Source organism: Bidens hawaiensis, unplaced genomic scaffold, assembly GCF_021521415.1.
Source record: "Bidens hawaiensis isolate Kalapana, Puna unplaced genomic scaffold, B.hawaiensis_p1.1 tig00013397_1, whole genome shotgun sequence".
In the NCBI taxonomy this organism is placed as follows: domain Eukaryota; kingdom Viridiplantae; phylum Streptophyta; class Magnoliopsida; order Asterales; family Asteraceae; genus Bidens; species Bidens hawaiensis.
This window is the reverse complement of record NW_027492135.1, coordinates 188,291-206,145: the sequence shown is the minus strand read 5'-3', so window position 1 is coordinate 206,145 and position 17,855 is coordinate 188,291. Positions and strand designations below refer to the sequence as shown.

The 17,855-nt window shown below is 35.0% G+C and overlaps 2 protein-coding genes across 2 annotated transcripts; both read left to right on the top strand.

Moving 5' to 3' along the window:
- The first annotated feature begins 6,478 nt into the window (after positions 1-6,478).
- Positions 6,479-7,105, top strand: LOC143543984 (uncharacterized). Its single transcript, XM_077036176.1, has one exon. The coding sequence runs from the start codon at positions 6,479-6,481 to the stop codon at positions 7,103-7,105; it is 627 nt and encodes a 208-aa protein (XP_076892291.1).
- Positions 7,106-16,323: 9,218 nt separating this feature from the next.
- On the top strand, positions 16,324-16,950 carry LOC143543983 (uncharacterized). The gene has a single exon (XM_077036175.1). It carries the CDS (start codon positions 16,324-16,326, stop codon positions 16,948-16,950), a length of 627 nt encoding a protein of 208 aa, XP_076892290.1.
- Positions 16,951-17,855: the final 905 nt, after the last annotated feature.

The following is a 17,855-nucleotide window of genomic DNA, read 5'->3' as shown; positions in this document are numbered from 1 at the left end:
GACAGTATTGGTACTCCAGCTGTATGGCAAAGAGTTCATCAATTTGTGGTTAACCTCGGCATTTGCAATGTTGAGATTTGCAGCCCTAGTTCTTACCATCAATTTCTCAAATCTTTTTACCAACTCCAAAACAGCTTCTCCTTGACGATGATTAAACATGTTGAACTCTTCTTTTAACAGGGCCTTTTTGTTTTCTCTGATTTCGGCATTGCCCTTAACCTTTTCAACAAGTGCTTCCCACAGACCTTTGGCACTTGTGTGTTCACGAAGAGTTTCAGAGATTTCGTTTGAAAGACAAACAGTCAGTATGAGATAGGGCTTCTTATCTTGAGCTAACAGGTCCCTGTCTGCTTGATCATAGTTTTCTAGAGCCTTAAGTTGTTCTCCAGCATCAGTGTGAGTCATTGGAACATGAGGACCTTGTTCAAAGCATCTCAACAAGTCAGTCGCAGTTAAGGAGATAGTTCATAAAGAATCTAAGCGAAGCGAAAGGATCCTAAGCGAAGCGAAAGGATTTTATCATTCTGAAAGCAAATCTTCCTTGGGATCCGTTTTCACCTAACCTTATCCGTACTAGGTCAAAGGTTGTTGCACACTTTTATCCATGCAAACTTGTTCTTTATCAATTTTGGCCAAAATTTTTGAACCCGTAACCCAATCTTAGGCACAAATCTTTTTGTATTTTTCTATTTTTCTTGTTTTGTTGTTTTTGAAGATTTTCTTGTCAGGAACACTTGAACACTTATTTTCTTCTTTTCAAGATCAAAACGCAAGGTTGTGATCCAAAAACCCTCAACTAGTGAGCCGAAGCTCTGATACCAATTGTAGGTCTCGAAACCGGATCCGACAACGAACGGCTTTGTTCTTGATAAGTGCTCGAGACGGGTGCGGTAAATCAAACGACTGAACATAATATAAAGATAATATAAAGTATAGGAACGATCTCGTTATCGGTTGAAAGATTTAATATATTAAACACGAACCGACCCACCCAAGGTGAGCTCCCCTTGGGTGGATGACTTACACCTTACAAAACACACACAAACAAATACAAGAAAGTACCTACTGATAGCAAAATAAAGAAAATATTCTAGAAGCATTCCCGTTTAAGCTAAACGCGTGTGCCGAAGGTCTCGTTTCGTGTCCGGTTTTCTTGCCAACATTAATTATTAACTTGACTGTGAATAAATAACGGGTTTCGTAATTTGATATCGCAAGTCACATATATTGGCCTTACAATTATTTCTTTGCAACCTTTATTTCGGATTTCAATTAATGATTCGGCTTCCAACTTCCTTGCTCAAACAGTTCCAATTTTGACGCCCCTATTGATTGGTTGAAAATAATCTCTCCGATAGATTATTGGTGTTGTTTGTTTTCTGTTCTTGATCGATTAAATCCAAATAGCGTCTTCACAATTGATCGAAGTAATGAATCGATTTCTTGAACAAACCCCTTTGATCGTTTTCTCAAATCGCAATCATGCAATTTGATTGATTTGCGTTGATGTTGATTACCCTGTTTCCCAGAACGATTATGATAATTGCTCTGATGCCACTGTTGTAATTAGTTCAAATTAATAAGAACAATAACAATGATGATGTATAAACAAATTCTTTGGTTAATATGATTGTTTGATAAAATGAATAGATGGATGGAGGGGTATATAAACCCTACCAATAGACACAATTTGATCGACACAACGTTTCATAAGAAACCGTTCTAACATAGTTTCATCACTGACCCTGACCTATTTACATTGACAAATTTAACCCTAAGCTAACTTTAAAATAAAGACAAACAGACCCTTATAATTTATAATGAAACTAATATTTTGTTTAACTTCAATAGAAGAGCCTATTACTTTATACACAAAATAAGAAAACTAACGAGCCAAAAACAAGATTATGATATAGGAAGCTCTAATGGAAAGGGAATCAAGTATAGATGGAAATAATATATGACAAAAGTCAGGGAGAGATGCTCTATCTTTTACTCCCTTCTTGTTAAAGCATAGAGATCTTTTATGCTTAACATGTTGAGTAAGGGACATAAGTGATGTGTACCCAAGGTCTTGGTGAGAGCATCTTTGTTTTAATCTGCATGGGTATTATTTTCTTTGATTCGACATGTTCTTTAAGTAAAGACACTTCAATCAACCTCTACATGTTTCGTTCGCTCGTGAAAAACTGGATTGTTTGCTATGTAAAAAGCAGCTTGATTGAAACAAAATAACTGTGTCGGTCCAAATGGGGGTATCCACTAACGGTAGCCATTAGATCTCACTAACAGTAGCCACCATGGCTCGATATCCTGTCTCGGCTAATGATCGGGAGATGACAGCCTTTTTCGTCAATTTTCATGGTATAGGTGTGCCTCCTAACAATAGCAAGTGGCTAATCCGTAAGATTCATGTAAATAGGCACCATAACCAATCATAGTCACAATAGGCTGTGAGACTTATTCCTCATTTCTTATGAAATATGAAGCTCTAATGGAAAGGAAATGAAGTATAGATGGAAATAATATATGACAAAAGTCAGGGAGAGAGATGCTCTATCTTTTACTCCCTTCTAGTTAAAGCATAGAGATCTTTTATGCTTTACATGTTGAGTAAGGGGCGGAAGTGTTGTACCCAAGGGCTTGGTGAGAGCATCAGCGATTTGCATCTTTGTTTAAATCTGCATGGGTATTATTTCCTTTGATTCGCTATGTTCTCTAACGTAACGAAACTACAATCCATCTCTACATGTTTCGTTCGCTCGTGAAAAACCAGATTATTTGCTTTGTAAGAAGCAGCTTGGTTAACGCAAAATAACCGTGTCGGTACAAATGGGGGTATTTTGAGTTCATTTAAAAGCCATCTCATCCATTAGATCTCACTAACAGTAGCCACCATGGCTCGATATTATGCCTTGGCTAATGATCGAGAGATGACTGCCTATTTCGTCGATTTTCGTGGTATAAGTGTGCCACCTAGCAATAGCAAGTGCCTGGTCCATAAGCTTCATGTAAAATAGGCACCATAACCAATCATAGTAACAATAGGCCGTGAGACTTATTCCTCATTCCTTATAAAATAGGAATCTCTAATAGAAAAGGAATATAGTATAGAAGGAAATAACATATGACAAAAGTCAGTGAGAGAGATGCTCTATCTTTTACTCCCTTCTTGTGAAAGCATAGAGATCTTTTATGCTTAACATGTTGAGTAAGGGGCGAAAGTGTTGTGTACTCAAGGGCTTGGTGAGAGCATCCGCTATTTACTTCTTTCTTTTAATCTGCATGGGTATTATTTCCTTTGATTCGATATGTTCTCTAACGTAAAGACACTGCAATCCACCTCTACATGTTTCGTTCGCTCGTGAAAAATCGGATTATTTGCTATGTAAAAAGCAGTTTTATTGACACAAAATAACCTTGTCGGTCCAACTGGGGGTATTTTAAGTTCATTTATAGGCCATCTCGTCCATTAGATCTCACTAGCGGTAGCCACCATGGCTTGATATTCTGCCTCGGATAATGATCGGGAGATGACAACCTGTTTCATCGATTTTCATGATATAGGTGTTCCTTCTAACAATAGAAAGTAGCCGGTCCGTAAGTTTCATGTAAATAGGCACCATAACTAATCATAGTCACCGTAGGTCGTGATACTTATTCCTCTTTCATTCTAATGTGTGGGTGAATTAATGTGTGTTAAGTAAGTCATATGGTGTATTTTATGTGTTTATATGTCTTGGACACAATTACTTTGATTAGTTTTACGTTTACAGGTGAGTGGAGCTTATAAGGGCTTAAAGGAGATAAATTGGAACATATGATATGGAATGGAAATGAAGATTTTATTGCATTGAATGATAGAGAATTTAAAGACGAAGACGTGACCGAAAACGGTGCGTAAAACGGAGCTATAACGAAGAAGTTATGGGAAAAACAGTGTGAGGGGGCAGTCACTGTAAGGCAGTGAGCTTGGACCATAGGCTACGGTCCCCATCGTAGCTTAAGGGAGGGAGACCGTAGGCTACGGTCGCCTGGGCGGAAAAACACGATTTTTTGGTATTTTCTTCCATATTTAAGCCCGGTTCAACCCTAGGACGGCTATGCTTCATACCCTAACATATTTGGACGATTTTGGGGCCATTTTCCACCCTTCTAACACATCCCAATCATCATAATCATCCATGCCATCATCCATTGAAGAATCAAGAAAGCTAATGAAGACAACTATGCAAGGCTAATCCGCTTGTGACCGTCTCCGGGTGTAGGGTTGAGTTGTTTGTTGGATTGTTGGTAGTCTAAACCTAACTTTTGGATTTTGTTTGTGTGCTTGAAAGTGTTTTTGGTTATTGATTGATTTATAGTTTATCAGTTAAACGATTTGTGGTCATCAACAATTAGGATTAAGTTCTTAGTGTCATTGACCTAACTATCTTTAACCATAGAACTAATAATTCATCAATACCTAAACTTAACAATCAATTAGATTATTGTTTAGCTGTGCCAATCATTCGGATTGAGTTCTGATAATCAACATAGTCAAACATTTAGTCTTTTGGTTTATTGATTCAAAGAAAGATTATAATCCAATAGGTTTTGTTTTTTATCCAACTTGCTTCAAAACCTGAAACCTGGAGACTGGTTACCCTTTTCATAATTGTTTACAAATTAAATTAATAGTCGCTTCGTTTCAACAATTCTTATAAATTGCTTGACATCGCTTGTCCGCCCAGTATAATTTGTTATTACAAATTGAACTTGATTAGCACTTTCCACTGATTCCCTATGGATTCGACACATTACTTGCCCTAGCTAGTGAAGGTACTTTATAAATGTTTTTGATTGACCTTTCGACATCGATCACCTTCAGAAGTAAAATTCCTTGCCCCAAGGTTGCTTTAAGGTACCGTATTACATGGCTAGCAGTATCCATATGACTTTGTCTCGGGTCTCTAACGAATTGGCTCAAAACATTAACCGCGTAAGCAACGTCGGGTCTGTTCATCACCTTTATTTTTGTTTTAAATCTTGTTCAATTGTAAATGGACTTGGATGAAAACCCGTGATACCAGTTTCTTCTAGAATATCAAGAGTATATTTTCATTGACTTGGTACCAACCCGTCGTTTGTACGAGCCACTTTAATCCCACAAAAGAATTTTATGGAACCAATATCTTTAACGCTAAATTTTTTGTCGAGAACACTTTGATTTCTTGGATTTTAGTTGAATCGTTGCCAATGATAATGACATCATCGATATAAATGAGTGCGACGAAATATACATCTTTAGCCTTGAAGAAAAATAGGTAATGATCAACTCTAGTTTGTTTGAAACCAACTTCTATCAAGGAGGTGGTAAACCAACTTCAATAACTAGCCAATGATTATGTCCATAACCGTTAATTTATAAATATTTTAATCAGGAAATATTTCTATATATGGATCATGTCCATAACCAGCCTTGTATTTACATTGAAAAACGTTCAGACTAATTTTGCGGTTTTATCTATCTTTTAAAAGCTGTATGGGTTGGTGAGATCCATTATCCGCTTATTTTTTTACTACAATAATTCTTTCTTAATTATAAATCATATCTTTATTTAAAAAGTTCGATTATTAATTTTTAGTATATCGTTATTTTTTAAGATTTTCATATCAAATTTTTGCTGAGATTAATTTTTAATTTAATGAGATTTTTAAACACGTTTAAGGGCTATCTGGGTTTGGTGAGACCCATAACCATGAATTCGGGTCAAATGCATGAGAAGTCTCTGTGTATAAATAACACAAGGCTTGAAAGAATGTAGAGAGTAAAAAGAGAGCTTTTAACGGTTTCGTTAATTTATATATATATTTATGATTAGAAGATTGACGAGCCAAAATCAAGGTTGTGAAATAGGAAGCTCTAATGGAACGGAAAGGGAATAAAGTATAGTTGGAAATAATATGACAAAAATCAAGGAGAAATATGCTTCATCTTTTATAATTATCCTAGACTAATGGTGATGATACTTAATATCTTTTATGTGTTCATGAATATGATTCAAGTTACCAAAATAACGTTCGGTTGCTATTCGGAAGCAGCATTTCTACTTGTAGTAAAAGACAACTAACGCGAAAATATGTCCATTCTTAAGCTAAATATTTATTGTTTAATACAAATAAGATAATTTCAACATACAGAACTTTATATACTACATACTCTATATTTAGAAATCCATCATATCCACATTTCAAGCAAAAAAAATCATTGGCTTTTGAAAAAAAACCGTGAAATATTTTTGGTATAAATGCATTAAAATTCACAATCGTATGCAGTTACGTTTTTGTGTGTATATATGTGTATGATACTAGCTTTATCACATATATGCATGCACCTTGAAGTTAACTAGTACTCAAAAAGTTAACCATGGCTGCCAAATCCTTCATCCTATATACCTTCCTAACCTTGTCAATATCCTTCCATGGAATCTCTGCCATGAATTACTCTGTGACAAATATAGCCGCCAACACCCCCGGTGGGATTCGTTTCACAAATGAAATCGGTATTCCATACACAAAGCAACTAATGGGTACCATCAATGAGTTCTTATGGGCAACCGTTTTCCAACAGACCGATCCCTCAGATCGGAAACCTATAGATTCGGTGGAGGTTTACATTGTTGAATTTCTCCAAGGCGCCGCAGCAAACGTATGGGACATTTACAAGATTAATGTTAATGCAGCAAATTTATATGACTACCAAGGTTACCTGAAATGGACATTCATAGCCGTACTTTACCATGAAATGACCCACTGTTTTCAATGGAGTGGTGAAGGTCGTGCTCCAGGAGGATTGACAGAAGGAATTGCGGATTATGCAAAATTATCAGCAGGCTACGCACAAGACGGGGTGTTCGCGGTACCAGGACAAGGGGACCGTTGGGATCAAGGGTACGATGTCGCCGCCCGCTTTCTTCAGTATTGTGAGGGGATCAGCCCTGGGTTCGTGGCAAAGCTTAACAAGAAAATGAGGTATGATTACGATGACAAGTATTTTGAAGACTTGACCGGGAAGCCCGTAGATCAACTATGGAAAGAATACAAGGCTAGTTATGGACAATGATCCATATATATAATTATATAGTACGATATAAGTCAAATGTGGTTGAATCTAGGGAAATAATCATCAGATTTTCTAATTAAAATATTTATATAACAAAGGAGTTGGCGATTAAGGTTTTGCATATTCTTGGACTAAAATGGAATAAATGAATAATCTTACTCGATATCAAAATTATTTAATAAAAGAAGTGGCTATGAAGTTTAGTTAACAAATTAACAAACAAAGAAACGTACCTTATGTTGTGACACTCACACGGGTCTTTGAAGCGTATGATGCAACCAAGTCTAACGTTTATCCCAAAAACACATTTTGAGTTTTTGACAATATGCTATATTTATTTATGGTACGTAAAGAATTGTGAGCTATCAACCAGCCTTATCTATATCTTGTTTCATAGTGTTATACTAGGTTATTAACCCGTGCACGACACGGGTGGACGTATAGAAATCGTCTAACAAACATATATAATTTTATATTACATTGTAATTTGTAATATGTATTCTTGGACGACAAAATGATATTTAATTGTAAATAATACTGGTACGAAAAGAAATAATTGTCGAACATAAAGATAAACCAAAATAAGATACAAAGTACAATGTTAGTAAACACAATTAAAAGTTAAAAATTTAAAATTCATAAACTAATAAGTGTGTAGTTAGCGTAAAGCAATGGTATGTGTCTACCATAAGTTCATATTTATATTTAACCAGGAAATAAAAAAGACGGTTAATAAGAAAAATTGACTAAGGCCCAATAGACTAATATTAACCAGCATGAATTAAAAATTTGTTATAAACATCACACCTTATGGTTGATAAATAATTCATTTTCGTTACTCACGGTTTTTGTGAGTATAAAAATTTTTTTATTGATTAATAAATAGTAGATAACATTTTGAGAAAAATTAACAAGTTGGTCACTATATTAACTTCTAAAAAATGTTTAACATTATTAATGATTTGAAAAATCATATACCATGGGTAAATGATCTAATTTTTAACACATAAAGAAGACAACAAAATGCAAATGTTATAAAAGTGTATTTTGAAAAGTATGAGAATTAAAACAATTACGTGTAACAAATTCAAAAAAACATTTACTTTCCAAACACCAGGTATGTTAAAGACTTAGATATATTGACATATTACCTTAGAATATAAAATACCAAATTATAAAGCAAACCATAAATTCATACGATATATAAAAATCCAACACAAATCAAACCAAATTGGAAACATGAAGAAATTGTCTTAGAAAATAAAACACACTCAAACTGAAGGAAAAAAAAAGGTCTTCAAGCATTGCATTTATTTTGAGCCACCAACATCCATCACATATCAACCTTTGAGGTGCTAAACATCACTCCATCAACATTCACCGGATTTGTTATTGGCCTTTAGACGCAATAACTTCAATATACGAACCTTGAGAAAACAATCGTTTTTAAGCATATCCAACTCATTAAACATGTTTTTTTTGCTCCATTGTCTTGTTGGCAATAAAATAATAAGAATAAAAACAAAGTATTAAATTGATAATAATTAAAATATATGAACAATATCGATAAGAAACAATTTTATAATAAAGAAAATAAATGGGTAATGGGTATCACCAAACCCATATTTAACGGTACACGAAACATTGTTCAATCTCCGTTCTTACTGCTTTTGAATAAGAAATTGAATATTCACTCCAGTGCTTGCAAAGTATTGAGGTAATTCTGAGGGATTACGACCTTCTCCGGTAGATGTTTCAATACCTGGAGCTCAAAAGAATGTAGGTCCATCTGGGGCACATTTTTTTAGACCTGTTTGAGGGGTTCAAGGTTTTGAAAGGCTCTATTATCAAGTTTGTTCAATTATTTAGTTTAAGGGGTTGCCAATATGGTGGTAGATTAGAGAAACACACAGGGATTGGGGTGTTATATGGTTATGATGGTAGCCAGTAATGATGGTAAAAGGTTGGTGGTGTAAATCTGATATTTTTTTATATTACTAACAAAAATCTAATATTATTAAATTGTTTACAAATAATTAATAATATAGGGTGAAAGTTACCTTTATGCCCTCATGTGCATGGCACATGTATAGAATTATCTAGAAAACTTAATTGTCGTTAGTGTAAAGGACTTAAACCGAGGCGAATATGCAAATAAAGGATAAATGGTGAAATCATTTTCATAAAGGACCCATTCCATAATTTGGTCAATTCAAAAGGACAAAAAATTATAATTTGAATTTCAAATCAAATATTTAGTTTAATTTTTATTTTAATGAGATCCAAATCAAATATTTGGTTTAACCGAGGCAGTAATTACGAGACTTAATTAGGCGCTGGATTTATCGAGAACCAGTTTCCCATTCCACTGCTTTTGGCTCTACCTCATTAACTACTTTTCATGAAGACACAATGAAAAGGACATAACACCCCAATGTAAGATAAATTGACGAGTACGGTCCGGAATGTAATCGTGAATCTATAGGTACATTGGTGTGAGATGGGATTCCGTTGTGCAAACACTTTTCTCAAGCAAACTCTTGAAACTCTAAACCTTGTCATCTAAACATACCGCGAGCCCTTGACTATCAATACAGAAGTATTTCTACTCTATTTAATTCTTGTAAGTGTTTCCATGAATTTAAGACTCTTATCAAAATTTTGTTAAGAAAGCCATCTTGATTTAAAACCTTTCTAGAGACTCACGGCCAGACCTTTAGCCTTCTCTTGTACGCGAAATTTGAAGAATGCCTCGTAAACTAACACCCTATTCCATATACTCTAATGATGAATTCCCTTTTGACTCTACTGCTTTTCCCCTGTGGTCAACCCCCTGCTTAAGTTGAATTATGGAATATCAACAACAAACTCTACGATCTGATTTTTAACAAGATAATCTCATTGTCTCAACTTCTTAAACTTTGCATTGACTGACCTTTACCGTATGTACAATAATTGATCAAACTCATGCAACAGCGTTACCTATGATGAACACATAAGCGCTCTTTCCTGGCGGTGGAACCTTGGCTTGAACCTTCTTTCATACAAGAAAGTATCTCCAAACTTGAAGCACTTTATATCGCTCATCTACTGACTAGATCCATCACGCAATCAACCAGAAAGAACTACTCCTGTTAGCTGGCGTAAGGCTCTCCACTTTTGAAACCCTCCTTTGCGAAAATAACCAAAACTGTTAAATCTATAATTCGTGAAGTTAAGCAACTGGTCAGCAAGGCGATTATTCTTATAGATACGTTGTGGTCCACCCTAGACAAAGCACCTAATCTCAATCCTTCGAGCTAAAGTTGAGGAAAGAATTCGGATTACACCATTCTCTCTCCGGTTACAACTGACATTGGCAAAGTAGTGATTGGAACCACTTGCAAGGTGCTTTTGGTGTGGTGGGTTAGCTGCGGTACACCCTATATAAACACTAACAGTATGCTGACGGTGAAGACTAAAGCCAGATCATTTTTCGATCTTAACCCTTAAGCATATTCATTCCCGCTTTAACCTTGCAGAACCGATACTCACACCATACACCAGGAATCACAAATTTAATAAAGCATCACCATAATCATTCATGCAAGACATTTCTCAACACTTTATACTATCATACGTTCTGACATCCTTATCGTCAATAAACTATAGTTATATTTTCAAATTCACACAATCAAAATTTCGGGACAAAATTTCTTTCAACAAGGGGATGGTGTGACAACCAGAAAATTTTTGTTAAACACTTGCAACACTTCCGAAACAATCATGATAGTAACCAATAGACGGGATGTCTACTTAATTCGTTTTAATCTTTCAATGTGTGGAAAGTTTACTGAATTCATGTTGTTCATATTTATAGACTGTGAGTCTACTTACTTACTTAGCGACGCGTATCAATTTTTGGGAAGAAAATTTTTTCAACAAGGGGATAATGTGACATCTCGCTCTTCCACGTTAACACCGTCAACCCAACTCCGTTATATTGCACGTCACGCATAACATTTACATGAGTCAGTAACAAGTCACACACATGAGTCCTATTGTAAGCATTGGTGATTAATGTCGAACCGGTTACGTTAATAACTTGTATGATTTAATTATTGCATGATAAGTGATTATGTGTTAAATGTTTTTCCATATTATAATTAGTTATTAAAAGTCTAGTGTAAAAAAAAAATTAAGCTCCTCGCGCGTCTCGTAGCCCGAGGCCTCATCCTACGCGTGGCTCGGGGGACGACCAGGTCGGGAAATTTCTTTATAACCTATTCTTCAAACCCTAATCACCCCATAACCCTTTCCAGCCGTCATTGGACGAAAAATATGAGTTCTTGGGTCACTTTGGGAGCTTGTGGGTGATTAGGAAGATTAGGAGTCATCAACATCATTGTATGATCATTAATTGTAAGTGTTTCATCGATAATAACTCGTTTACGTGCTTGTCTAGTGTTCGTGTTGAAAAACCCTAATAAGATATGAAATATTTCTGTAATATGGAGGTTTTATGATGGTTATAATGATGTTGGTTCGTTTATTGGTGTGGTAGAACATTAGGGTTGTCGTATACATGATTATTGATCGATCTTTATTGAAATTAGAATGCTGACAGCTTTGTACTCGCTTATTGTTTTGACTGTAACTTGATGACAAATGATGCTTTTTAATATATTCTTGATTCTAGGATATAGTTCATCGAGTCTAGTTTCTAGAAAGTTATGAATTGTAATTTTTGAATATACAGAAGATAGGTTTCATGATTTTACAAGATTGCATATCTAATCTGATTTGCGAAGATGTTTTCTGGTCTAATTTCCCGACATCATAAATTGAGATTGAAAAATTCAAATGGGTTAGTTCCACTTCTGGAACTTAGAATTATGAATTTAGGAGACAATCCAATTGGCCTTGCATAATTTGGATAAATGAGTTGAGAGAACCATGAAAATACTTTTTGTTGCGCAATATGCTTAACTGTTTGTACCTATCTGCAATGATTGAATTATTGTGAGCTTTTTATAAATGATAAAAATATAATAAAAATTTTTAGAGAAACCTAATCCATTTAGTCTACTGTGATAAATTTTGTAGAATTTATCTTTGAGTTTTGCATAGTTAATAAAATTAGTTTGTACATGCTAAAATCTGTCTCATGAACTGAAAGATTATAAGTTAAGTTGTAAGATGAATACTTGGTTGGTTTGCCATGATTTAATGTGTGGATACATGTTAGGACTTTTTGGTATATTTGACATTACTCATTATCACCAAAGAGTCGTCGGGTCAAGTTTGTATTTGTGTGTGGGTCCATATGTGAGTTTTAGAGTCATGTGTTATTGAACATACTCTCATAGCTTAAACACTTGTACTAGGTAAAAGTTAACGAGTCAAGTGCATACATTTGGTTTGAGAAAAGTCCATTACATGTCACCAGGTGATTTCATGCTTTTTCCTTTCTGGATTGAAAACAACAAAACTATTTTCGTATACTTGTTTTCTGGATTGAAAATAACAAAACATTTTCCTTACTTGTTTTCTGGATTGAAAACATGAACATATATACTTACATATTGGTTTTCTGGATGAAAACACAGCGACTTACTTGTTTTCTGGATTGAAAACATGGACATACTTACATACTGGTTTTCTGGATGAAATCGCAGTGACTTACTTTGGATTTATGTAGTTTCTTATATATCACAAGTGTATACTAGATGCCCTCATATCACTTAAAGTCCTTACATACCTTGAACTGTTAGGATGGAATCGCGGGGAAATTTAAGTAGTACTACTGGGTTTGACAAACCCCACCTGCTATAACTCGACGGGAGGTCGGACGGGTGTAAATTGTCCTAACATACATCGCTAGTGTTTTGTGATAGACCTTGTAAGAAGGCATGCAGACAGTCAGCTTCGGTTCAAATGTCTAGTAGCTTGTAAATGGGTTAGCTACCCTGGTATATTTGAAAAGTGCTAAATCTACATATACAACTGATGCTACATATACTATCTATTATATATATATATATATATATATATATATATATATATATATATATTACTTTTTACTACAACTTATGAACTCACCAACCTCTTGTTGACCCTTGAGTATTTATACTTGCCCAGGTTGCTAGGTGTGCTAAGGAGCGGTTACATTGCATATGTCAGGAGTCACACTCGTCACATGAACTTTTATTTCACATTGTTTATACATGATGGGTTGCGCGTGTTCAAACACATGGTTTATTATTTATCTTAAAACACTTACTTTAACGCTTCCGCAACACTTTTAAATTGTCGGTTTGGATTGTTTTTTCTCAAGTTTGAATGAGACTTAAATAAATGTTATGAATACTTTAATTTGGTTGTTTAATATAACGAATGAGCTAGATCCTGGTATGTCACACGCCTCGCGGTATAACTCCGTTAGTCGAAATTTGGGGGTGTGACAGAATGGCTCCATTATCAAGTTTGTTCAATTATTTAGTTTAAGGGGTTGCCAATATGGTGGTAAATTAGAGAAACACACTAAGGATTGGGGTTGGTGATATGGTTATGATGATGGCCAGTAATGGTGGTAAAAGGTTGGTGGTGTAAATCTTATATTATTTTATATTTTTAACAAAAATCTAATATTATTAAATTGTTTATAAATAATTAATAATATAGGGTGAAAGTTACCTTTATGCCCTCATTTGTATGGCACATGTATAGAATTATCTGAAAAACTTAATTGTCGTTAGTGTAAAGGAATAAAACCGAGGCGAATATGCAAATAAAGTATAAATGGTGAAATCATTTTCGTAAAGGACCCATTCCATAATTTGGTTAATTCAAAAGGACAAAAATTAAAATTTTCTCGATTTTCAAATCAAATATTTGGTTTAATTTTTATTTTAATGAGATGTTATCTTTTAGACAAAATAGCAAAACTAGTCTTTTATGTTTGCACACTTTTTCAATGGACGTACTTTGACGAAAGAAATGACAGAAAACATCCTTTATGCTTAAAAACTCTATCACGTTACGTCCTTAAGCACTAACGCAGTTAAATTTTTTCATTAAATTTGGTCATGTGCATCGCACATGAGGGTAGTTTCGTAAATTTATATATATTTAATAATTATTAAAAATAAAACATAAAGATATTTACACAATTAACTCTCTCTCTCTCTCTCTCCCTTCCCCCCCTCTCTTCCTTCAATCCATCTTTCTACCACCACTTACTGTAGACCACCGCCGACACCACTCGCTAAAAACCACCGTCCAACCAATGAACTCCTCGATTTTTTTCCGGCAACAAAACACTACCATCCCCTCTCCCGAAACACCCTCTCTCTCTTTCCCACCTCTTTGTAGACACTATGATTTCACCCAAAAAAACCACTGCCACCATCACCTGTTTTGAACCACGATTGCCACTTGAAAACAATAAAATTTGGGACTTCCATTTTTGTTAACTCAAATCCGCCGGAAATAGTCAAAAAACCTCAGTCACCACCAGCGCCGTTGGACTTCTGCCTACCGGAATTTGACTACGACGAAGAATCTGGCAGCCCACATCCTCCGACGGCACAAACCCTAACCCTAACCATAACCCCCAAATTATAAACCCTAACCCTTAAAACATATCATTCCCAATTTTACACATTCAACGGTGTCGACAGTGACATCCGTAGTGGTGGTGGTGACAACGGTGTCGGCGAGGAGAGGGGTTTGGGGTGGGTGGTCATGGCAGGTGGTGGTGGTGGTTATGTGGTTGGAGATGGAGATGAATATGGAGATGGAGGAGAGGGGGTTTGGGATGACAGCCGTAGTGGTGATGATGGAGTCGGGGAGGAGAGGGGGTTTGGGGTGGGTGGTCATGGCAGGTGATGGTTATTTGGTTGGAGATGGAGATGGAGGTTAAGAGAGAGAGAGAGAGAGAGAGAGAGAGTGAGTGAGTGAGTGAGCGAGCTAGTGTTTTATATGTTTTTAATTTTTTAGTTTTTATTATTAACTTATTTATAAAATTACAAACCTACCATCATTTGCAAGGCACATGACCGGATTTAACCAAAAAATTTAACTGGGTTAGTGCCAAAGGACGTAACGTGCAAAGGATTTGAAACATAAATTAAGTATGTTTTATGCCATTTCTTTTGCGAAAGGACGTCCATTGAAAAAACGTTCAAACATAAAGAACTAGTTTTGCTGTTTTATCTATCTTTTAAAAGCTATATGGGTTGGTGAGATCCCTTACCTGCTTATTTTTTTACTATAATAATTGTTTCTCAATTATAAATCATATTTTTATTTAAAAAGTTCGATTATTAATTTTTAGTATATCGCTATTTTTTAAGATTTTCATATCAAATTTTTGTTGAGATTAATTTTTAATTTAATGAGATTTTATAACCCATTTAAAGGCTGTATGTGTTTGGAGAGACCCATAACCATAAATTCGGGTTAAATGCATGAGAAGTCTCTGTTTACAAATAACACAATCTAGTGGCTCGAAAAAATGTAGAGAGTAAAAAGAGAGCTTTTAGCGGTTTCGTTAATTTATAGATATATTTATGATAAGAAGATTGACGAGCCAAAATCAGGGTTGTGAAATAGGAAGCTCTAGTGGAACAGAAAGGGAATAAAGTATAGATGGAAATAATATGACAAAAATCAAGGAGAAATATGCTTCATCTTTTATAATTATCCTAGACTAATGGTGATGATACTTAATATTTTTTATGTGTTCATGAATATGATTCAAGTTATTAAAATAACGTTCGGTTGCTATTCGGAAGCAGCATTTGTAGTTGTAGTAAAAGACAACTAACGCGAAAATATGTCCACTCTTAAGCTAAATATTTATTGTTTAATACAAATAAGATAATTTCGACATACAGAACTTTATATACTATACTCTATTTAGAAATTCATCATATCCACATTTCAAGCAAAAAAAATCATTGGCCTTTGAAAAAAAACCGTAAAATATTTTTGGTATAAATGCATTAAAATTCACAATCAAATGCACTTACGTTATTATGTGTATATATTTGTATGATACTAGCTATATCACATATATGCATGCACCTTGAAGTTAACTAGTATTGTAATCGTTTTATAGTAAATTATATAAAACTTCGATATTACTAGTACTCAAAAAGTTAACCATGGCTGCCAAATCCTTCATCCTATATACCTTCCTAACCTTGTCAATATCCTTCCATGGAATCTCTGCCATGAATTACTCTGTGACAAATGTAGCCGCCTACACTCCCGGTGGGATTCGTTTCACAAATGAAATCGGTATTCCATTTACAAAGCAAATAATGGCTACCATCAATGATTTCATATGGGCAACCGTTTTCCAACAGACCGATCCCTCAGATCGGAAACCTATAGATTCGGTGGAGGTTTACATTGTTGAATCTCTCAAAGGCGCCGAAGCAGAAGTATGGGAGATTAACAAGATTAATTTTAATTCTGTATTTTTAAAAGACTACCATGGTTACCTGAAATGGGCATTCATATCCGTACTTTACCATGAAATGACCCATTGTTTTCAATGGAGTGGTGAAGGTCGTGCTCCAGGAGGATTGACCGAAGGAATTGCGGATTATGCAATGTTATCAGCAGGTTACGCAACAGCCGGGATGTTCGCAGTACCAGGACAAGGGGACCGTTGGGATCAAGGGTACGATGTCACCGCCCGCTTTCTTCAGTATTGTGAGGGGATCAGCCCTGGGTTCGTGGCAAAGCTTAACAAGAAAATGAGGTATGATTACGATGACAAGTATTTTGAAGACTTGACCGGGAAGCCCGTAGATCGACTATGGAAAGAATACAAGGCTACTTATGGACAATGATCCATATATATAATTATATAGTACGATAAGTCAAATGTGGTTGAATGTAGGGAAATAATCATCAGATTTTCTAATTAGAATATTTATATAACAAAGGAGTTGGCAATTAAGGTTTTGCATATTCTTGGACTAAAATGGAATAAATGAATAATCTTACTCAATATCAAGATTAATTAATAAAAGAAGTGGCTATCAACTTTAGTTAACAAATTAACAAACAAACAAATTTACCTTATGTTGTGACACTCACACGAGTCTTTGAAGCGTATGATGCAACCAAGTCTAACGTTTATCTCAAAAACACATTTTGAGTTTTTGACAATATGCTATATTTATTTATCGTACGTAAAGAATGGTGAGTTGTCAGCCAGCCTTATCTATATCTTGTTTCATAGTGTTATATAATTAAGCACACTTCTCTGATATTTTTTTTAACTATATAATAATATGAATTTAACATTATTGGTTGGTCCGAATGCCATATACGGAATGACTTGAGTAAAATCATGCATATGTCCAAGTTAACCTAAAATGTATATCTAAATGATCGCATTTGACCCAAGATTAGTTTTTTAAATCCAAAACACGAAATTGAAAGGATTTTAAAGTTCAACCAATAAGATGCATATACTTAATCACAATATTATGAAATGGTCGTGATTTAGTGCGTTTTATCAAGAAAATATCCTGATGGCTATACGTCATCACATTAACAGAAAATTTTCGTGATTTTGTCAATAACATCGTGGATATGTATCTCGGCGACAGGTTTTCTTTCTAATATGTTGTTTCTCGTCAGCCTTTGAGTTGTTTATATGTTGAACAGACAATAGACATTAAATTTAGATTAAACTAGGTGCATGGCAAACCTGCCGTGTTGCAGCGGCATTCACGAACTCGGTTTG